A 24,285-nucleotide genomic window follows, 5' to 3' on the forward strand; every position below is an offset into this window, starting at 1 on the left:
GGCTAACCTAACACTAAAGGGAAAAAATAAACCCCTAACTAAACTTTTTCTTCTTTAACAAGAAAAAACTTACCTCAGCTGGCAAAGGAGACCTCTTTCGCTAAGCGGCAAACGAGATCTGAGGTAGTTCCGCCTTGCATCATGGGATATAGGGTTGCCTCGAGCTGGTAAAAGGAGTTCTCGAGCTAAAGCAAGTGCCGAGTCGGAGCCGAGGATCGGCTCCGAACCCATCCAGCAAGAATGAAGGCGAGATTGACAACTTAACATGATATTTTATAAAATGCTTGTGCTTAAAATGTAACCACACAATGCCCCAATGAAGTAGAACAGAAATGTACATGCACTCTTACAACTGTTTTAATCCATTTATTTTAACATTGGAAACTGGAATACAGGGGGTTAACTTCAGTCCAGCAAAACTTCAGAAATATAACTGAAATTAAATTACTTTACGGCCAGACCATAAACAGTGCATCAACAGACATAATGTCTATATTAGGGAGCTTTCTCTAGTAATTATTTCACCTTAGACAATAATTTTGAAATGTGAAGGGATGCAACTGTTTTAGGGCTTCCACCATCTGCCTAAGATCTGAGGAAAAGCCCTTGCCTGCATATTTTCTCAGGTAGATTCTAAATACTGCTAGCTTCCAGCAGTGGGGGGTTTACCCGGGATAGAGTCAGATGGCAAGAAATGATCTCATTCTGCAAGCAATCCCAGTAGTAATATTTCAATATTAATTTGAAAGGTCTGAGAGAGACAGAATTCTGTATTCTGTTCTGGACCCGACAACAACTACAAGATCCATTCACCACATCTGCCTTGCTCTACAGCAAGTCAGCACACAGAACAGTATAATTCTCTTGGATATAGTCAGGAATATAGCAAAGCTAAGCTTAGATGTTTTCTTTATTTGAGACTGTCCTGCAATGTTGTTGTAAATATTTCCTGTGATTTTCAACTCTGATGCCACTGTGTATTTTCTTGTTCTTTTATTATTTATTATTAAATATATTTAAACCTTTCATTGTGGCTGATCTGTCTGGAGATATTTAAGTTTTGAGAGTACTTGCATATTTATTTGATGACACTGTGTGGGCTACTCCTTAATAGCCTTGCTCTTGGTCAAACTACCATTTGCATTAATAGTAATATCACACAGTAAGAGTAGATACTCTTTGAAAAGGGCCTTAAAGTAGCTGATAAGGAGCGACTGGTGGCAGCAATAACTACCTTATAGTCTGGGCAGGAGGCGCATCGCTAGTTAACCTGTGTCAGCCTGTCCCAGGTGTGTGCGTGTGTGTGTGTGTGCAAATCAAACCTCAAAGAATGTGTGGGTCAGCTACTTGGGCAGGGACACGAAGCATTGGTTGGACAGAGATGATGCTAGAAGTCTGGGCTTGGTTACTCAGCTGACATCTCAACTATATAGCTATGTCTTACTGGGGATCTGGAGAAAGAGGGAGAAACCAGCCTCGGACAGACTGTGGTCTCTGTGTGGTCTTAAGGGAAACTGCACTTGATGCAGAAAGGTGCATCTGGAAATGCTGTGTGTGTACCTATTATCCTCTCAGTGTACGTCCCCAACTGGTACCAGTGGTGAGGATTGAGGCTCCTTGAATACTGGTCCAGTGGTGGGTTGTCACAGCTGGAATCTCTAATGCCTCAGGGAAGTTCAAAGGAGGAAAAAGTACAGTTTTGTACCTATCACAAATGTAGATGTCCGATAGGTATGCATCTGCAGTCATAACATATGGGTTGTCCTGCCTCAGGTAGCCCTTCGGTCGGCCGGATTCCAAAGTCTGGGTCTGGCCTCGGCTGATGTCGCACTTCCCCTGACGTCAGAGCTTCTGGGGTATAAAGGCATCAGCCGACGCCATTTTCCTCAGTGTTTCTTGCCCCAGATGCCAGGTGCCCTCTAAGAAGGCTAAATTTGGATAAATGTAGAAAATTCCAAACAGTAGTAAGCAAAATATATATATACATATATACATACAAACAAATACACCATAATAGATTCCCCCAGCTAGCTAAAAGAGGGGTAAGCACCCTAGGAATACCACAGAGGGGAAGGAGGGTGGGTAATCCTGACTGCAGATGCATACCTATCGGACATCTACATTTATGGTAGGTACAAAACTGTACTATGTCCTTCAAGGATGCATCTGCAGTCATAACATATGGGTAGAATACCATAGCCAAACTGGGGGAGGAGGCACTAAGATAATGATGGGGTAGTTAAGATCCCCTGTAAAACTGCAGTTGCAAAACCTGCTCGGGATCTGGAGTATAAAGGAAGATTGTAATGCTTGGCAAATGTATGCACGGAGCTCCAAGTCGCAGCTTCTAAAATGTCTTTGGTAGCCACTCCTCGTAGGAAACCTGTAGTGGTGGCTGTGGCTCTTGTGGAGTGAGGCCTGATATTTTCAGGAGTTGTCTTTCCATGAAAAGAGTAGCAGAATCGAATGCAATTTCCTATCCATTTTGAAATTGTCTGTTTGGAAATTGCTTTTCCTTGCACTCCTGTTGCATATGCTACCAGAAGCTGGTCAGTTTTTCTGCTGGTTTTAGTTCTGTCCAGATAGTAGCGTAGTTGTCTGTGTACATCCAAGGTGTGCAATAGTTTTTCCCCTGTTCTGTGGGTTAGGAAGAACGTAGGCAAATGAATAGCTTGGTTCAAGGATACCCTGGATACCACCTTTGGCATGAAAGTAGGATTGGTTCTCAGAGACACTCTATCCTGGTGAAAGATAAGGAAAGGCTGCACTGCCATTAATGCCTGTAACTCAGATACCCTTCTTGCTGAAGTGATTGCTAGAAGGAAAGCAGTTTTCCAAGATAAGAACTGTAAGTCTGCTGATGCTGCTGGTTCAAAAGGGGAAGTGTTAATTTTTCCAGCACAAAATTGAGATGCCATGCAGGCAGAGGTGGTTTCCTTGGAGGTTTTACATTTTGATCCCTCTTAAAAATTGTCTGAGGAGAGGGTGAGAGAAGATAGGAGGATCCATGTTGTACTCTGCTGAAATTGCTGAAGCATGAATCTTAATGGAAGAATAGGACAGGCCATTGTGGAACAGTTCTGCTAAGTATTCTAGGATGTGTGCTAGGTTTGCCAGTGTGACATTTGTACCCTTTGATGCACTCCAAATGAGGAATCTCTTCCATTTAGCTGAGTATGTTTTTCTTGTGGAGGGTCTGCGAGCCTCCAGGATAATGTCCTTGACCCTCTGAGATAAAACAGTTTGGTTTTGTTTTATGCAATTTTCCAGGCAGTTAGCTGCAGCGTTTTCAAGTTTGGATGCAGGGTCTTGTAGTTGTTCTGCGTTAGAAGTAAAGGCCATAGAGGTAGAGGCCATGAGTTCGTCCGAGACATGCTCCTCAGTAGCGGATACCAATGCTGCCTTGGCCAGTCTGGAGCTATCAGAATCACCTTTGGCTGTTCCTCCCTGATCTTCAGTAGAACTTTGTACATCAATGGGACAGGTGGAAAGGCATAAACTGTCAGGGCCTTCCAGCTGAAAGAAAGGGAGTCCACCCTCCAGGCTTGTGGGTGGTATTCTCTTGAGCAGAATTTCTTCAGTTGGTGGTTGAGTGGGGAGGCAAACAGGTCTATCTCTGGCATTCCCCATTTCTTTGTTATGTTTTTGAAGATGTCTGGATGCAGCATCCATTCGTGAGCATCCGTGGTAGTTCTGCTTAAGCTGTCTGCTAGTGAATTCTCTTTTCCTGGTACGAATTTGGCCTGCAGTTGAATGTTGAGATTCAGGCCTAGGTTCCACAGGTCCATTGCCATCCGGCATAGAGGGTAGGAATGTGTGCCTCCCTGTTTGTTGATGTACCACATGACTGTGGTATTGTCTGTCCTTATCAGGAGATGTCCTTGCTGGAGGAATGATTTGAATGCCTCGATTGCATGCTTCACTGCCAGCATCTCCTTTAGATTTATGTGTAGATTCAGCTGGTCTTGAGACCATAGGCCTTGGATACACTTGTCTTCCATGTGTGCCCCCCAGCCTAGGTCTGAGGCGTCTGTGGTGATGGTCTGCCTTGGTTGTGGTTTGTGGAAAGGCAACCCTCTGTTGGTCTGGCAGGCCTGAGCCCACCACAGGAATTCTTTTTTCAGGCATGGAATGATTGGTATCATGGTTTCTAGACTGTGTCTGTGTTGAGACCATACATTCCTTAGGTACCATTGTAATTTTCTCATATGCAGCCTGGCTCATGGGATCAAGATTATGCAAGATGCCATGTAACCCAGGGCCTGCAGGACTTTCCTTGCAGTAAGCTGAGTTTGTCTTGTCAAAGCCATGAAGTAGACTGGGAGTTGCTTTTGTTTTTCTTCTGTGAGAAAAGCCATCTGAGTTATTGTGTCCAGTTCTGCACCCAAAAATGTTATCCTTTGGGATGGCACTAGTCTTGACTTCTGGATGTTGACTGTGTATCCCAAGGCTTGTAACAGTTGTATGACATAGGCCAAATCCTTTATTATTTTTGTCTTGTTGTCCGCTTGTATTAGGCAGTCGTCCAGGTATGGGTAGATCTGAATTCCCTGAAGCCTGCAATGTGCAATTACTGATGCCAGGCATTTCGTGAATACTCTGGGCGCAGTAGATAAGCCAAAGGGCAATGCTGAGAATTGATAATGCTCTGATCCTGCAAGAAATCTGAGGTGTCTTCTGCAATCTGGTCGTATAGGGAGGTGCAGGTATGCCTCCTTGAGATCTAGAGTCACCAGCCAAGACTCCTTGCCCAACATGGGAAGAAGTTGCTGTAGGGTCAGCATCTTGAATTTTGGTACAATGAGATATGTGTTTAGTGCGGACAAGTCGAGAATAGGCCTCCATTGAGTTTCTTTTCTTGGTACAAGGAATAGTCTGGAGTAAAATCCTTGGCCTTGTTCCATAGATGGTACCCTTTCTATTGCTCTCATCCTTAGTAAGTTGATGATTTGTTTTAGAGCCTCTGGCTTCTGGCTTGGTGGAAGGTTTGGCATTCCTCTCTTTTTTGGTAAAGTGTGGAAGTGAAACCTGTAGCCTTTGTCTATTGTTTGCGATGTCCAATTGTCTCCTGTAATGCAATGCCAGTTTTTCGAAAATAAAGATAACTTTCCGCCCAAGGGTGCTTCTAGTTGCTCCCTGGTAGGCGGAATCAGAGCTAAGTCATTGTGTCTGTCCTGTGGAAGTGGTTGTAGTCACAGCTGTGGCGGTACTCCTCTGGTTGGCAGGTTGCCACTGACGACCCCTGTAGGCACCCCTTGATTGACCTCTGCCTCTTGGGCGTCTATTTCTGCCTCTCTGTGCTCTGGAGGTGTCTGGAAAGGACCAATTCTTTGAAGGACAGTTTCTGCTGAACCTCGGAGGTTGGACCTGCAGAAAATCCTTGACTGTTTGCACAGATTTAGCTTTTTCTTCCACTTTCTTTAGAATCTCCTGTGCAGGGGAGCCAAATAAACTTTGTTTCTCCATAGGGGCATCTAGGAGTTTAGACTTGACATGGTTCGGCAAGGATTGTTCTTTTAGCCAGGCATGCCTTCGAATCACTGCTCCAGTCATAGCTGATCTAAATGAAAACTCCAGTGCATCATAGCCACATTTTAAGAAATGATTACTGACCTGCTGAGAGTTGTGTACCAAATCCTGAAGGGGCTTGCAGTCTAAAGGTTCAAGAGAGGAAAGCTTTTTATTCAGCTGATCTCTAACAAAAATTCCTGGTACTGTATCATATGGAATTGACAGTTTAAAGCCCTGGCAGAAAGAGTAGCAGAAGTATAAACCTTTTTACCCCATCTCTCTAATGCTCTTGATTCTCTTTCAGAGGGTAGGGGGTTTTTGGCAGTGGCAGCTGCAACACCCTTTGGGCCCTGAGAAATAGTTTCTGGGTCTGCAGCATGGGCCTTATACAAGTGGAAATGAGAATCTGGGACCCTGTAATATCTGTCAGGTTTTGCAGGGGCCGGGGGAAGAGAATCAGGGGCAGAACTGACATCATTGTATGCATCATCAACAACTGATAGTACAGGTGGTATGGCTAAAGGCCTATGCTGTGGCAAGTGTAAAAAAGTCCTTAGCCTTTTCCTAGAATCAGAAAAATCCTGACCCTGCCATTGAAAGTGTTCCCTCATTGAGTGTAAAGTCTCCCCAAAGGAAAATTCTTCTGGGGGGGAGGCAGAAGGAATTGAGTCTTCTGCAGCCAAATCCTCACAAGGTGAGTATGGTCCTTCCTGATGGTCTGATAAATCTGATCCATCCGAGGAATAATCAGAGGAGAGAGGTTCAGGGGGTTCAGTCCTAGGCCTTTTGTCAGGAGGAGGTTGTGAGGCCCTGTCTGGGTGAGGTTGGGATCCCCTATATCAGAGATATGAGGTCCTCAGCAAGGCTGAGAATCTGAGAACTTGAGGAAGGTCTCTGAGAGGACGATTTTGTTGGTAAGGCCTTGGAAATTTTAGCTGCTTTAGCCCTGGAGAAGGCCTTAATAGACATAGAAGCAGGGGGTCTAGCTGCCCCACGTGCAGGAGTAGAAATGTCCAATGGAATGGTGTCGGACAATTCTTGTGCGCCTGCTTCTTCGGTAGGAATTTCTGTAGCCGACTCAGCCGGGGCCTCTCTGGCCTCGGTTGTCGGAGGCATGTTTTCGGCAGAAGGAAGAACCGAGGACTCGGTTTCAGCCGAAACCGAGACACTCGCGGTAGGCCTAACCGTGGTTTCAGCCGAAACCATGGGCCGCGAGTATCGGTCCTTTTCCTTGCGTTTTTTGGCTAAATGTGTAGTTGGAGTCTCCGACGGCATTTTATATGCAAAAGCGGATCCAAAAAACTCTTCTGCAAACTCCGACCGACGTCTAAGTGTCCGTCGGTTGAAGGAAGCACAGGCTAAACAAGCTGATACGTCGTGGTCTGGGCCTAAGCAAGGAAGGCAGTAAGAGTGGAAATCCTTATGAGGTATTTGTTTCCCACAAGTTAAACAATTATTTACTTTGTCTGACATCGGCTGAGGCAAGAAAGAGTCCCCAACGGGGTACTTAGCTTTTTTAGAAGTCTTCGGTAGCTAAAATCTCTGGATCTGACCGACTGGCACTTGCGAACAGCTTCTGCTTCGGGCACCGCGCGGCAAGAAAGACTGAGGAAAATGGCGTCGGCTGATGCGACATTAGCCGAGGCCAGACCCAGACTTTGGAATCTGGCCGACCGAAGGGCTGCCTGAGGCAGGACAACCCATATGTTATGACTGCAGATGCATCCCTGAAGGACATCTAGTGGGAGTTGAAGGAACGGTTCTGGCACTGGAAGAGGGTGAAACTGAGGGCATACCTTAGATTCTCCTCAAACAAGGAGCTGATTTACCAATCTCAACACCAGCTCGAATGTCACACTGATGTGAGAAGGGAAGTGAATTTAACATGTATACCAATACACTGTTTTACAGCACAATAAACCACTCCCTTGCCTGATAAAAAGTACATATTTAGAAAGCCTGTGAGGAAACTAGTATTCTGTTATTTTTGTTTTACTTGGATCACTTGCCTGTGTACTTAATAAAGGATTTTTGACTGGAAATAGACTGTCTACCCTGCTTGGATTACTTATGAATACTTACTAATTCTGTATAATTTTTTTTCAAATTACATATATTTTTTTTAATATTTTTTGACTCAGGACGAGTTCAAGTTCACTACTTTTACTACCATTATCTGATCTGATTAATATATATTGTGATTAACTTTATATATATATGTATATATATATATATATATATATATATATATATATATATATATATATATATACATACATACATACATACACACACACACACTATATATATATATATATATATATATATATATATATATATATATATATATAGTGAGTGGATTAAAAATCTTCCACACAGAGAAGTTTCTTACACTGTTTTGATTTTAGACCTACTATACTTATTTAGTGGGTTGTTTTAGACTTCGGGGATACCACAGAGATTATTTGATTTTTGCATTACTCATATATCCATGCCAATCTGGTGGCATAGTGGAATAAAGCCCCGACTACAGCCCAGGTGATCCGGGTTCCATTAGTGGCTCAGGCAATTAACAGAGCTGAAGGGGAAGGGATGAGCATGTGTTGGTATCTCCTTATGATGATCCTTGGTGGAGGCTGGGGATGTCACTGGAAGGGGGGCACAGTCGAAGGGTGGAAAGTGGGCCTGGCTAAACTGCTGCAGATGGATATTTCACTGTGCTGAGCCACTGGAAGTCCATGGATCCAACAGCCACAGCAATACTGGATATGTTGTGGGGGGTAAGGAGTGCACTGGTAGACCCAGTGTGGATGAGGCTCTGGGGCCAGGCCAGTAGTGATGAACTCAGAGGGAACAAAAATAAAAATTACTCATATATCCATGCTACCAGGCTCTCAAGATGGCTCAGCGATCTGCAACTCACTAAGTTTTTTCTGGTGTACAATGAAGTAAAGAAAATTAATAAACGTATCATGTCAAAAACAGATTGCAAAGTTATAATAGTTATATAGTATATGTATTTCACTGTATATTCGCTACTTAACATTTAAAAATTATTTATATACTAAAGTTTTTACTTTTTCAGCATAGTGAAACTGTGCACTCGACTCACAATTTGCAGTTTAACAGTTTTCCCTTCTAGTTCTATAGTCCTGATTTTGAAGTCCACACCAATGGTACTGATGTAACTGTCAGTGTATGTATCATCCTAAAATGAAAAAAAAAAAAAAAAAACAAGTTAAGAAAACTAGTCATACAGTATATGGATAGTTCATAAAAGGCAGCTCAAATGAAACAGTATTTCATCAAAACAGACAAGCATGAATAACCAATACATACTTTTATGCTTTTCCCCATCTGGTATGCTGACCCCTAAATATTTCATAAATGAGGTTCAGCCCATTTGTTCCCTAGTACTGGCTGTTCCCCTGCTGTGCTGTGCAAAGAACTGTCCCAGGACATCATAATTTAGGCACATATCAGGGAGTTTGTGTTCTCACCAGCAGCTTGGCTATGGCAGCATTTCTGTAGGTATATTCCTGCCCTTGGGGGAGGGACAGGCTACCAACATCATCACAGGAAATCATTATGCCTTCTCCCTGTGACTGCACACTACCGGCACCTGCTAATGAGGTCCACCACCAAGTGGTTGCCCCAGGGATGCTTACTATACCATTGCCCCATCACCAAGAGACTGACTGTATACATCATGTTCCTTCCAGTCCTTCCTAGGATGGGCCCTCTCTTCCTTCCCTGTCAGCAACAGCAAGCATCTAAGCATCCAAACCACTAACTAGATTGTCTGGGGTATATTCAAATCTGCACTTCCAGCATTTGCAAATAACCATTGCAGTTACATTTCAATGACATCTATAGTCTCCACCTGAACATAAAAGAAGGCACACTCCAAAGCAGAAATGTGGAGTTAAATAATACATACAGGAGGAAGTGGACAGATTCAGTCACAGGCATGGTTGGGAAGATGAAATTAAATGAAACTGCAGCTCCTGGTTTGAAAGATTCAGTTAGCGTAAGGATTATTTTAAACCTTACATCTGCAGTAATTTAAATTCACGGAGTTTTATACTTAATTCTACTCATGTCTTACCCATGTGCTCATTTTAATTTTATTCACACCTTATTTAAGGGCATATTTCAATACAACACTGTGTTTTTGCAGGATTGACTGGGTGCTATTTCACAACTGCATGAATTACAAAAATCTTGACAAGTTCTTAATTTTATTCTGAAGTCTCACTATTTTGGAAGGAAGGCAGAGTAAAATATTTCTATTAAGCAACATTTAGGATATTCCTGCTTAGTGTGGCTTTTAGTGTCTACAGTTTTATTAAAAATGAATTGTATTTGCTTAAGCTTAATACAGTTTCTCCACAATTTTCCCCTCCGCCATTAGACCTCAAGAAAATAAGCAATGACAAAACAAAAAACAAAACCTGGACTACAAGTACATCTTAAGTTAGGCTACTAAGTTTCCTGTCTTGATAAACATTTGCTTTACTGACATTACTCTAATGCTAGACTGCTGTAAGAATCTAATCTCAAACTGCATCAAAAGATATCTATTTTGTTCACTGGCTACTGGATTTTCCTCTCTTTTTAAGGTGACCTAACGGAATATAGACCCCAGTCTATGTTCTCAAGAATCTACCAGCACTATATATAATCAAGACTAGCTAGTGCAGGGGTACACTCTTGGTTTCCTTGAATGTCTGAAAATAATTTTGACAAGCTGGTGTCGTAATAATTTTATTAGCTTGCTTTCTTCAGGTAAGGTCAATGAGAGGGTGATTTGGTACCAGAGTGAAGGACAAATTTTTTGTAATATTTTGCTGTCTTGAGGAACACCCCTGCACACTTTGTCAAGAGGGTTAAGGCCATGCTTGAATAGCTCCCATTCTGACAGGCTATGGCTAAATTTTGACATCACTTACCCAAAATCCACAACAAGTTAATTTTGCCATCCCTACCTGACGTGTTTGTTTTTTTTTTTTTTTTTTAAGTCAGCCTAGACTTTTTTTAATCTCATCAGCACTTCCCTGATATGTTGCAAATATTCATTCAATAACTTCTGACAGAAGAAATAAAGGTCCACAATCTCTGCACTGAGTAGAATGCATAGTAGACTTAATGCAGTGTATGGAGCATTGTAATTATGCTCCAAATCAGAAAAAGATAAACCCGTCGTGTGCTACTGTAGCGCAAGACCCAACCATAACGGTGCTTTCAAGGGTGTATAACTTTTAGTTATGTACTTATCATAACTTCGGATGTATGGGATCCATCTCGCCTACATTCATGACAGATGGGTTCGGAGCCGATCCATCGGCTCCGACTCGGCAACTAATACACTAGCACGAAGTCTCTCATTGGCTGGGCTACTCCCTATCCCAGGATGTACTACACCTGCTTCCCCAGATCTTGTTTGTTCGCTTTCATACACCCATGCAAACACAGAAAAAACTAATAGTCACTATAACCAACTAAAGTTCTTCAAGAAAGAACGCCAATAAAAAAGTGACTACAGCTCCTCTAAATCCAAATGGAAGGGGGAAGGAGGGTGGGTACTTATGAATGTAGGCGAGATGGATCCCATACATCCGAAGTTATGGTAAGTACATAACTAAAAGATGTAATGGGATCCTATCTCGCCTACATTCATGACAGATGGGACAGCGTCCCTAGCACCTACATCCCGGGTGGCTCACTGGAACACGCTCCTGAGAACTGTGGAACCAAAGGAAGCTCTGCCTCGAGAAACCACATCCAACTTGTAATGAGAAATAAAAGTGTGCGGAGAAGTCCAGGTTGCCGCAGCACAAATATCATCTATTGATAACTTGGAGTGAAAAGCTACGGAAGTAGCCATTGCCCTGGTAGAATGAGCCTTGACTGGAAAGGGAAGGTCTTTATTAGCCTGTGAATAAATAAAAATGATACAATCTTTAATCCATTTAGATATGGAGGCTTTTGTTACTGGTTGACCCAATTTGTTCACTGCAAAGGAAACAAACAATTGATTTGATTTCGCGTTTGAGCGGTTCTATTCAAATAAAAGCGTAGTTGTCTTATGTACGTCAATTGATGCAAAGTATATTCTGCGTTATTGGAGAATTCTGGGAAAAAGACAGGGAGTTCTATAGTTTGTTGCATACAGAAAGAGGAGGCCACTTTTGGTATAAATGCAGGGTTTAATTTCAATGAAACTCTATGCTTGTGAAAAATCAAATAGGGAGGATCAGAACAAAGAGCTTGAAGTTCTGAAACTCGCCTAGCAGATGTTATGGCTACTAAAAGGCCGTTTTCCAAGACAGAAATTTTAAATCACAAGTAGCAGCTGGTTCGAAAGGACGGGCAGTTAGGGCAGCAAGAACCATATTCAAATCCCAAGGGGACAGGCTGAGATAGAGGCCTAAGGAGCCAAGCCCCTTTAAGGAAAGCCTTACAAAGTTTGTGAGACATCAATGAAGGTTCAAAAGAAGCATGAAAATTAGAGATCGCTGCTAACTGAACCTTAATGGTAGAAACTGAAGAGCCCGACTGAAAAAGGGGCCAGAAAATTCAGAACCTCCGATACTGGTGCAGTGAGAGGATCTATACCCGTTCTTGAGCCCAGAAGGCAAACCTTTTCCATTTACTGGAATAAAGTTTGATGGTGGAAGGTTTATGAGAAGAAGACAGTATGTGGACCACGTCCGGCGAAAGAGCATTGTCTCGGACTAAGGATGGAAGTGGAGTAACCATGCTGCCAACTTCAAGGACCTGAGAGACGGATGACGCCGTCCTGACTGATGAGTCAACAGGTCTGGCACCGGATCCAGAAACCATGGACCTTCTATCGCATGCCTCTGTAGGAAGGGAAACCAAACTTGACGAGGCCAGTGCGGGGCAATCAAAATCATCTCGCTCTACAAGTAAATGGCCTTCTGTATCATCCTCGGTAGGAGGGGGAACGGAGGGAAGGCGTAGAGAAGACCGGGGGGCCAAATGTGAGTCAGAGCGTCCCTGGGAATCTGTCCCTGAGAAGGAAACAGTGTGAAGAACTCTCTGCATTTCGTATTGTGAGGGCTGGCAAACAGGTCGCAGCAAGGAAGACCCCATCTGTCGAAGATCTTCGCAGCTATGCTCTGTTTGAGGGACCACTCGTGGGGTAAAAGAATGGTCCTGCTTAATCTGTCCGCAATCACATTGGACTTCCCCGGTATGTGCGTTGCCATTAGAAAGCGGTTGGTAGCTACCGCCCAGTGCCAAAGTCTCATGGCTTCTCTGCATAGTGGATAAGACCTGGTTCCACCTTGCTTGTTTATGTACCACACCACCGACATGTTGTCGGATAGGATAGTAATCGGGCCCTGTGGGAGAGCGTGATGGAGAGCTTGGAGTACCAATAGTACCGCTCTCATCTCCAGGACATTGATATGCAAATGCGTTTCCTGGATCTGCCATGTGCCTTGGACCGACCTGTCCAGGTAATGACCCCCCCACCCTACCTGGGAGGCGTCCGTAGTCACAGTGGCAATGGGACGTTGAGGTATAAAGGGTCGCCCCTGGTCGAGATTTGATTGGAGAAGCCACCAATGTAGATCTCGATGGCAACTTTCCGTGATTATGATTAAGTGGTTCAAGGGAAGTTCCTGATAGGACCATTGAACCGACAGTAGCCATTGTAAAATTCGCATGTGAAGTCTGGCCAAGGGAACTAAAAGTATGGTCGACGCCATCGAGCCCAACAGTTGTAGGATCCGATGGGCCGGGGCTCTTTGTAGGGGGAGACAGGATTTGACCTGATCTTGTAAGACCTGAATTCTTGCTGCCGGTAAATAGGCGCGCATTCTTTTTATGTCTAAGTCTGCGCCTATGAAAATAATACGCTGAGATGGCTGTAGTACAGATTTTTGCAAATTGAATGTGATCCCCAAGAAACGGCCCAAGGTGAACGTGGCTCTGAGCGCTTGGAGTAGTAGATGCTCGGAGGTGGCAGTAAGGAGCCAGTCGTCTAGATAAGGAAACACCTGGAATCCCAGACTTCTCAGGTGAGCAGTTACCACTGCCAGACATTTGGTGAACACCCTGGGGGCTGTGGTGAGACCAAAGGGCAGTGCTCGGAATTGAAAATGACTGGCTCCGAGGCGGAAGCGTAAATGTCTCCTGGACTCTTGAGCTATGGGAATGTGATAGTAAGCGTCCTGGAGATCTATGGAGCACATCCATGCATCTTTTCCAGCAAAGGAAGAATAGATTGAAGAGTGACCATTCGGAATTTGGACTTCTTTATGAAACGATTCAATGAACTGAGGTCCAAAATGGGCCTGAAGTCCCCTGTCTTTTTTGGTACCAAAAATAATTTTGAGTAAGTTCCTGATCCGATCTGGTCGATGGGGACAGGCTGGATGGCTCTTTTTTCTAGCAGCTTTGAAACCTCTAACGCTGCCTGATCCCACTGACTGGGTGGTACGTCCGGGATTTCCCTTAAAGAAAGGGGGGGTTTGTTGAAGGGGATGATATATCCTCCGGTAATAATGCGAAGCACCCACCGATCGCTTGTTATGGATTCCCAAGCTTGTGGGTGCGCCGCAAAGCGACCCCCGACTGGCTCCGGAGTTGCACAGTCGGGCAACAACTCAGGAACGCTGGTTGTATGAAAAACCACGAAAGGAATCGCGGTCTCCAGAGTTACGGGGGCCTCTGCCACCTCTGGGGCGGCGTCTTCCAATATTCCCCCCCCCCTGCCTCTGGAGGGGGAATCACTGGGTGGAGTAGAGAAAGACTTTTGGGATTTTTTAAACCACATTTTCCCTCCTCTCCCAGCCTTGGGATAAGGCCTGGAAGGAGCGGAAAAGCGGGCCCCAAAGGCAGTCAAAGTCTTGCCCTCCTGCTCGCACCGAGTTAGTGTGTCCTTCACCTTGGGTCCAAACAAAGATGACCCATCAAAGGGGGCGTCGGCAAAGGAAGACTTGAAGGCCTCCGTGAACGAACACAAGCGTAACCAGGCTTGCCTCCTAAGGGCAACGCCTGTTCCCGCTGCTCTACTCGCGCCTTCGGCCGCATACGAAATGAGCCTCATGGACGAGTTAACAATAGAAAAGAGGGTAGTCATCTGTGCGCCAACAGTCGGGGCCAGCGCCTCAGGTAGATTACCAACAAGAGAGTCATTTAGCTCTTTGAGAAGATCCCTTTGGAGCCTCGTAAAATGACATAGGTAGTTCAGCGACCGTAAGGTAAAGGCCGCTGAGGACAGGGTACGCTTCCCGTACCTATCCATACTCCTAGAATCCTTATTAGGAGGATGAATAGACGTCGAAGCCTCTGCCACGTCCTGCTGTGTGGCAGAAGCCACCACCAAAGCATCTACAGGCACACCCTTCGTGAGAAATTCTTTCTGGGGGGGGGGCTGACAAAAATTTATTGGGCCTCGCAGGCACCGGTTCCACAGAATCAGGGTGTTCCCACACCCTTCGAGAAACCAAATCAAGGAGTTCATCGGCGGAGACACCCAGGAGGCGGAGGGCTGGGCCCCAAAGGCCTTGAGGAAGACTGACTCCTCAGCTGAAGGGGTTTTGGCTTGCCAGTCACCTCTCTGTCTCAGAATCTCCAAGATATCTGAGAAGGAGATATCATCCGAAGATGATTTGGGGGACCCTTCTGCGTCATCGAGGTCAGTATCCGATGTAATAGACTCATCTTGGGAGTCTACGTGCTTCCTCTTACACAATTTCTTCCGTGGGGGTTCGTCCGAAGCAGTTTCGGACGGACCACCCGGAAGAAGGGAACCCCCAATGGGGGTATCCTCAGGCCCTGGGGCCCCGCTGCTGGGGGGCTGCAACACAACAGAGGCACCAGTCTCCAAATCTAGGGACGGTGAGGTAGAATCTAGTTGAACCGGCAAAGGCATGGCCAGCGCGCTCCTCATGGCCTCAAAGGCCGGACCTCCAGAATCCAAGGAAGTCACTGGTCTAGAGGCCACGATGGCACTGGGAATTCCAGCAGCCGATGCTCCGAGAGGAAGACTAGGCACCGAAGCACCTAATCCCAAAGTATTCCCCTCGGGCCCGGCTGAAGAGGTCGCAGTACCAAACCCTGAACCGGAGGACAGGGTAGGAAGCATAGTCGGAGCCGAAGGCCTGTAAGGGTCTCTGCTCCGACCGTATGGCTCCACATTGTTCCACCACCACCGGCTCCAACGGCTCGAAGAGGTTGGAGGAGGAATCAAATGTGTTGGAGGGATCGGCTCGAAGCAAACTGTGCTGGAGCCGAGACCATTTTAGTAAACACTGGAGATTGGAAAAGCCTCTGTAAAACCCTATCCAGGTCCGAATCTGACAGTCTCGAGGATTTAGAGGAGGTAAACACTCGAGAAGACTTTCCTCTCGGCTCCGAGAGAAGGGGACCGGCTCGAACGGCTCCAATACTGTCGGCCGACTCCACCACAGCATGGATCACCATCGGCACCGAAGGAGCCTTCTTGAGCCGAGGGGAAGAGTCTGAGCTGCACACTTCCACCGGCTCCGAAGCCATTGGAACCGATGGAGGTGATTCACCTCTCGATACTCCAACTTGCGGCTCCGAAGGCAATGGAGCCGAAGTAGGAGGTATCGAGGCAGACCCTTCGACCCTCGGTCCCGAAGTCAGTGGAGCCGAGGAAGAAGAGGTCAATTTTGTCTTTTTAGAAGTCGGCTCCGACGGACTTGTCGGTGCCGACGATCTTTTCATTTTGGAAGCAACAGGAGGATTTAAAGCTTCCTCAAAGGAGGGTTTAATAAGCCCTTTCAAAATCAGCTTGTTCTTGTGTTCTTGAAGAACCATAGCGGAGAAAGCATGACAGACACTACATGTCTCCTGCAGATGTTTCGGCCCCAAACAATAAACGCAAACTGAGTGGCTGTCTGTGATGGACATTTTGTAACTGCACCGAGTGCATTTTTTAAAGCCTGACTTCTGCTCCTTTGACATAATACAGGCACTCAACAAGCAATAAGACTATCACAAAAAAGCGCCAATAAAGAGCGCGAGACACAATGGCACGAGTACTGAGGAAATTTTACCTCAAAACAAAAGAACACAGTGAACTGACACAGACAATACAATCTCAACGACCCTAAGCCCTCTAATTTAAACGGGCCTAGCCCGAAGAACAACTAACCACAACTTAAATAGCAGTTAAACAGCAGTCAAAGGTAGGGCAAAGGCCCTCTAACTTAAACGGGCCTTGCCCAACTGAAAAAAATAAAGTACTAGAAATCACTCAAACACAGACACGAGATATACAAATTACAAAGAATAGCTGTTAAAACAGCTGTTTGGTTAATATATAGAGAAAAACCCCAAGGTCAAAGACCAGTAAAAGGTAAAAAAGAACCACTTAGCTCCAGCCAAGTCGAAACCACGTCCAGCTTGTAAAGCGGCAAACGAGATCTAGGGAAGCAGGTGTAGTGCATCCTGGGATAGGGAGTAGCCCAGCCAATGAGAGACTTCGTGCTAGTGTATTAGTTGCAGAGTCGGAGCCGATGGATCGGCTCCGAACCCATCTGTCATGAATGTAGGCGAGATAGGATCCCAATACATCAAATTTTTAACACCTACTAAGCACTATTAACAGTCAGGTAAAAGAGAAGGGGCATTCCTTCATTCTCAACTGCCCCTGAATATCTTTTCTCCTAAGTCCGCAAAACTTTACATGTCAGTCTGTAACACTAGGGCGGTATTTAAAAACTGTCCATAATTTTTTTTCCTTACTTGCTGACTGCAACAACACTTGCATGTGCTTTACTGGATTTCAAACTGGTAAAACCCTTTGGCTTTTTTTTTTCTAACAGCTAGTAAATGGAGTAGATAAAACTTCATGCACTACAAAGAATTGTGATTTGGTCTCAGTTGTGTGTTCTGAACATGGATGCCAAGATTAATCTCTCAAGATTTGCTCTCGTGGTGAATTTTTGGCATCCATGTGTCGAAAGTACAGTTGAGCCCCACTTACTATAATCTCTGATGCTCGAGTAGATCAGTGTTGCAGTACTGATCCATGGATCTTCCTGCTGTGCAGAAGTCAACCAGCCTGATTTCCAGAGTCTTAGCATCATCCTAATGACTGACGTTCAGATGCTAGGGTATAGGAACGGCATCCATTGGCATCATCTTCAGGTCTTTCTAAGCTGAAAAGAAGTTTAATGTCAGAGGGCAGTACAATCTCCCTTGCTGCCTGGATATGGTTGAGGATGCAAAGGTATAAGAAAATTAAGTATAACTGGGATGCGCCAAAGAGATTAGAAGGTGAAACATGGAACAGTGATGGCACCTACAAAGTAGGAGGGTGGGAATATGTACTGCAACATTTATCTACTCAAACATCTACAATTTTTGTAAGTAGGACACAACTGTACATATATGTTCTTCATAGTCAGTGTTGCAATACTGATCCTTGGGAAGATTTGCAAAGCTACCCTGTGGGGGGAGGCAAAAACTGTAAGATTAGGGAAGAAATAATTTGTAGGATGGCAGAGGAAAAACCTGCTCTAGCCCTGGAGACATTGCCTAGATTATACTGTTTTGTGATGGCATGCCCCGAATTCCATCTGGCTGCCTCTAGGATGGCCTGGGGGAGAACTCCTTTGAGGGAAGCAGTGGTAGTTGCTCCATGCCTGGTGAAGTGGGTTTTATTATGGTCAGGCAAATGCTTTCCATGGTGTGTGGGCAATGGAACTTGATGCAGTTTGCAATCCATGTATAAATTACTTGTTTTGAGACAGGCTTGTCCTGTTTACTCTCTGCTAAGGATACAAGCAACTGGTCTGCCCTGTGTGGACTTTTAGCTCAGTCCAGGTAGTACCTGATTTATCTGTGGATATCCAGTGAATGGAGGATTCTTTCTGCTTTGTTCTGTGGTTTTGGGAAGGAGACTGGCAGATGGATAGCCTGGTTAAGGCTAAGTTCCTAAACCATCTTTGGCATAAATGATGGGTTTGTTCTGAGAATTGCCCTCTCCCTGTGGATGACAGTAAAAGGCTCTGTGCACATGATGGATTGCAGTTCAGAGACTCTTCTAGCTCGTTTGGCAGCTATAAGGGGGGTGGTCTTCCAGGCGAGCATTTTGACAGGAGCTGTAGCAGTTGGCCTGAAGCGTGGCAGGGTAACTTCTTTAAAATACATACTTGAGAGCCCATGCAGGAATGGGGTCCCTTCTCAGGGGTGTCAAGTGAATCACCCCTCTTAGAAACAGTTTCATAAGGGAGTGTTAGAAGAGGGATGCAGTAGTATGCAAGCTAGCTGAAACAGCAGCTGCATAAACCTTGATGCTGGAATAAGAAATGCCCTGTTCAAACAGGTGTGCTAGATAAAGCAGTACTGAATTAATGTCTGCTTGAACTGGGATAGTGTGTCAGTTATGATACCAAGCGGAAAATCTTTTCCATTTTGCCATCTATGATTTCCTGGTGTAGGTTTTTCTTGCCTCATTTAAAATAGATATCACCTCTTTGTGGGAAGGCATCAATGCGGGTGTCAGGACCCAATCCTCTAGGCAGCTAGACTGAGAGATGCCAGGTTGGGTTGGAAGACTGATCCCTTGATTTGACTGAGAAGGTCTATATCTTTTGGGACCATGGGGAACCTCCCCTCAAAGAAGGTGAGGAGGAGAAAGAAGCAATGTTGTTTGGGCCCAGAACGGGGCTACCAGTATCACGTTGGGCCTGTCCATCCTGAACTTTGTTAAGTACTCTTGGGATCAAGGGTAAGGGAGGAAAAGCATACAAGAACTGATGAGTCCATGTGAAGGAGAAGGAGAAAGAGTCTAGAGTCTATTCTCTATGCTCCCTCCTTTTGAGTTCTGGAGCAGATGTCAGAAATTGTCTGTTGTAGAGACAGGCAAAAAGGTCTAAAGAGGGGGCCCCCACTGAGTGGTGAGGAAGACTTTTTTCTCCATCCATTCATTTGGATCTAGTAGGTCCCTGCTCAGGGGGGGTCTGCTAGCAGATTGCTGTTGCGTGGGATGTACAATGCTATGAGGGTAAGCCACAACTCTTGAGACAGCATTCAGATCTTTCTGTTGAGGTTGTACGGTATATGAGATAAGGTCTCTCCCTATTTGTTTACTTACCACATGCCTGTGGTATTGGCTGTCAAGATTTGTAGAGTTTATGGGCTTAACTATTGTTGGAAACCTTTTATGGCTAGGTACACAGCTAACAGTTCTTTAGAGTGATGTGTAATTTCCTCTGTTGTGGGGACCAAATACCTAATGCCTGCGCCCTCAGCAGGCCTAATTGAGCTCCCCAAGCTATGTCTGATCTGTTCAAAGTGATGGTCTTGTCTGCCTGAAGCAGTATGAAAGCTGCCCCTGGGTTTCCCTGTATGGTAGCCTTCCACCACAGAAGTTAGTTTTGATGCACAGGAGTAAGTGTAGAAGTGTTTCTAGGTGCTGGGAGTGCTGCTCTCACATTTTTCAGAAACCACTAGGGTTTCCTTATGTGTAACTTTGCTAAAGGGGCCAATAGGATGGATGATGCCATTTATCTTTAGATCCTTAAGAATTCTCTGGCCAAAATAAGTTTTGGGAGCAATTTGTTCAAATAATCTATCAGTAAAACAATCTTGCCCTGAAGAAGAAAAGTTTTCTGTTGGGTTGAATCGATCAGGGCTCCCAGAAATAGTATCCTTGTTTTTAGGGGGACATCTGAGACTTCTGTATATTTAATTTGAGGCCAAGCAGTCTACAGAGATCTGTTGGGCTTCCTGGGTCTCTCAGGGGAATTCTCCTTGGATAAGACAGTTGTCTAGTAGAGATACAGGTGTATCCCCAGCATTCTGCAGTGTGTAATGGGGGGGGGGGCAGTAAAGATTCTTGAAGCAACAGAGAGACCAAATGGTAAAGAACAAAACTGGAATTGGGAAGCCTGAAGCTACAAATCTGAAGTATTGTCTGTGACCGATTGCTATAGGAACATGAAGGCAAGCATCCTTAAGGCCCATTGTAGCAGAGGCATCCTGGAATATCATGGGTAGCGGCTTTTGTGGGTAAGCATTTTGAATTTTGGTACTGGGAATTTGCTTACTTTTGAAAGATCCAGGACAGATCTCCAGGTTCCCTCTTTCCTTGGCAACAGGAAGATCCTTGAATAAAATACTTTTTTCCTCTTGATCTGAGGGTACCGGCTGTATGGACCCTTGCTGAAGTTAATCTCTGATAATCTGAGGGAAAAGGTTTTGTGCTCTAACAGGTGTGGCTGAGGGATGTTGTCATCTGATCACACCCTCGGTGGGTACCTCGATAGCTTGGTGAGACCTAAGGTCTCCCGTCAGAACCACTTTTCTGATGTTAGAAGTTGCTGCCTGCACAGCAGCATTAGGGCTGAATGATGTGAGAAAGGTGGTGGTAGTCATGGGTAGACCAGCAACCATGGCGGCCTCCAAAGGGCCATCAGACAATTCTGGCCTAGCAGTCACTGGTCTCTGGTGTTGTGAAGGCTCCTCACCAAGGTCCTCAATCAACTTGGAACTGACATAGCAGCTTTTTCTGCAGCCTCTGAATCCCTAGGCTCTTTATCTTTTCACATTTTTAGGATCACACCAGCGGCTGCTGGAGTTAGCATGGGCTCTGCAGAAGCTGGAGGTTGTGACACAAACGAAGAAAGCAAAGAGGAGGATTCTGTATGTGCTGCGAGTACCTAGCCTCTGCATTTAAGGGTTTTAACATAACATTTACAACAATTAGAGACATGTGCTGAAGTCCCAAGCTAAACAAACAAAAAAGTGAAAACATTTATGAAGGGTTTATTTCCCAAAGGACAAAAATTATTAACTTTTTTCAATATTAGAGACTCTTAGTGGATTGAATTCCCCCAGAACTGGCTTCATCATAGTGACACATATCAGGTCTCTATTTATATCCTTACCTCTTATCTGCCACTACTTTAGGCAAACTCTATCTGAGGTAATTTACAGAGAAGCATTATAGGTACAGCCTAGCTCAAGGGTTTGGAGGGCATGAGCTGAAGTAAATGGCCAAGTTGGTACCGAGGCGTGGAACCGAGCCCACAGTCAGGGACTAACTGGATTGACATCAGATCACAAGTTTTGTGAGTTGACATTTTATGATGAAATACTGGATGCTGGCATTTCCTTTGGGGATCTTTGCAATGTACCAACCCCAATTAACTCAGATCTTGTTTGCGAACTTTAGTAGAAAAGGCATATTCATATTCAGAACCGGAGAAAGCTACATCTGTAGCTAAATATAAAGGACAGAAATGTTCTGTAGCCACTCATTTTTCCATTAGTTTCAAGGACAGGGGTTGGTGGGAGGGGAGATTAGGAAGAATGAAAATGGACAACAAAGATGGAATGTTATGGTGAGTACATAACTTCTTTTTCTGATGTTGTCCATTTTCATTCTATCCTCAACTGATGGGACAGAGTCCCCAGCTACCTAAAATCCAGGGTGGACTCAAGGAAGGATATTCCTGAGCACCACTGAGCCAAATGATGCTTTACTTCTGGAAACCAGATCCAATTTGTAATGAGTAACAAAGGTATGGGAAGTAGCCCAGGTTGCTGCTGTGCATATATCATTCATGGACATTCTGGACTGAAACACTGAGGAAGTAGCCATGGCTCTATTTGAATGGGCTTGTAACTGTTTTGGCAGAGTAAAGACCAGTTTGTTATAAACAAATTAAATACAGTCAGTTAGCCTCCAAGATAAAGTGACTTTGGCAACTGATTTTCCCAATTTCACTTCTGCAAATGATACAACTGGTCAGATTTTCTGATGTCTTTTCTTCTGTGTAGGTAGAAACATAATTGTCTGTGGACATCCAATAAATGTAATATGTATTCTCCCTTGTTAGAAAATTTAGAAAGGAATACTGGCAAATCAGTGGATTGGTTGATATTAGATTCTGACACCACCTTAGGAAGAAAGGAAGCATTAGTCAGTAGTAAACTTTCCATGTGAAAAATCAAGTATGGTGGTTTAGAGGACAAGGCTTGAATCTCAGAAAGTAGTCTGGCAGAGGAGACAGCTACCAGAAAGGTGGTCTTCCAGGATAGATATTAAGGTCACTTGTAGGGGGATTTAGTAAGAGCCAGCAGTACCAGATTCAGGACTCATGGAGGAGTAGGATCTCTAAAAGGAGGTCTTAGAAGAAAAGTGCCTTTCAAGAAGGCTTTGCTTAATTTATGACAAGTGACAGAGAAACCATCACAATCAATGTGAAAGTTTGATATGGCCTCTAACTGAACTTTAATGGTTGATGAACTAGCTCCTTTAAAAACATGGGACAAAAATTCAAGAAAGCCATGTATGGGGCTGAAAAGGGTTCAGTATTACTTAGATGAGCCCACTGAACAAATCTTTTTATTTGCTGGAATAGAGCTTTCTGGTAGAAGGCTTATGATAAATAAAAGCATTTGATGAACAGGTGAGGAAAGCGCAGGTTGTCTGGTTATTAAAGGAACTGGAGATGCCAGGCAATCAAGCCTTAGGTTGGTTATGTTTGGATGAAATATGCCTGTTGGGTGAGATGGGTGGTCTGGAGTTGGATCCAGAATCCAAGGTTGGTTAAGCAAATGGGGCCAAAGGAAGGGGAACCAAAGGTGCAATGAGGATAATTTTGCTCTTCAACATGGCAGCTTTCTGAAGGAATTTCTGAATTAATGGTATGGGTGGAAAAGAGTAGCGTAGACCAAGGGGCCAATTGTGATGTAGAGCATCTCTCAGTGATTCCCCCTGTGGTAGGATTAGAGCAAAGGAGTTGGTGCATTTGTTGCTTAAAAGGGAGGCAAAAAGATTGCAGCAAGGCTGGCCCCATTGACGGAAAATCATTTCTGTGATGTTTTTGCCGAGTGATCATTCGTGAGGTAGAAGAATGCACCTGCTCAGTTTTGGTCGCTATCACAATGGATTTCCCTGGAATATGCGTTGCTATAAAAAAAGCAGTTGGATTAATTGCCCATTGCCACACTCAGAGCTTCGACACATGTGACAGTGTCGCTTTCATGATGGTATACGAATAAACGAGTCTTCGTGGGTTCTGTTTAAGCAGCTTAATTCTATACAAACACATTACTGTAGAGGCTATTGACTATGACTAAGTAACATATACAAACTAACTGCTGTGATCATACATGCTTACACACTGGCAGCTTCTACAAAATGGTGCTAGGGATTGCACGTGTTGAATTTATATGTGCATACACAGCCTAGCATACTTCTTTAAAGACAAAGCACGCACACATTACGCTCTGATCTACATCCTCCCTCTGAGAAATAGATAATTTTATTTATCATGAGATTATTTAGCACGCAGAATCACAGATAATCTAAATTAATGCATTATGCAATACTAAGTACACACACACACACACACACACACACACACACACACACATATATATATATATATATATATATATATATATATATATATATATCTATCTATCTATCTATCTATCTATCTACAATATATATCTATATATCTACACACACACACACACATATATATATATATATATATATATATATAGGTTTACTATTAAAATATCGACGTAGCATTGTACTTCTATGCACTATTCGAACTACAGATGTTCGAATAATTCATATGTGCGCAAGCTACATAATCAAATGTTATATTTGTGAATGTACTGTGCATTCGCAAATATGAACATTTGATTACATACGGGGATTGCAGTTAGGAAAATACATCCCTTTCTTCACTGTAGTGCGATCTTAGAGTTGGAATATATAGTCGGGTGGGGTCAGTTATA

General features: G+C 44.2%; 1 protein-coding gene across 1 annotated transcript in view; it reads right to left on the reverse strand.

The window, feature by feature from the left end:
- LOC122794485 (ras-related protein ORAB-1-like) overlaps positions 1-24,285 on the reverse strand; it is a 1,047,271-nt gene that overhangs the window by 416,548 nt on the left and 606,438 nt on the right. The window contains exon 5 of the mRNA XM_044062928.1: positions 8,624-8,719. Coding sequence (XP_043918863.1) covers positions 8,624-8,719 — 96 coding nt within the window. The remainder of the gene's footprint in view (positions 1-8,623; positions 8,720-24,285) is intronic.

Source organism: Protopterus annectens, chromosome 1.part0 (genome assembly GCF_019279795.1).
Source record: "Protopterus annectens isolate FY-2018-M chromosome 1.part0, PAN1.0, whole genome shotgun sequence".
Lineage (NCBI taxonomy): Eukaryota > Metazoa > Chordata > Ceratodontiformes > Protopteridae > Protopterus > Protopterus annectens.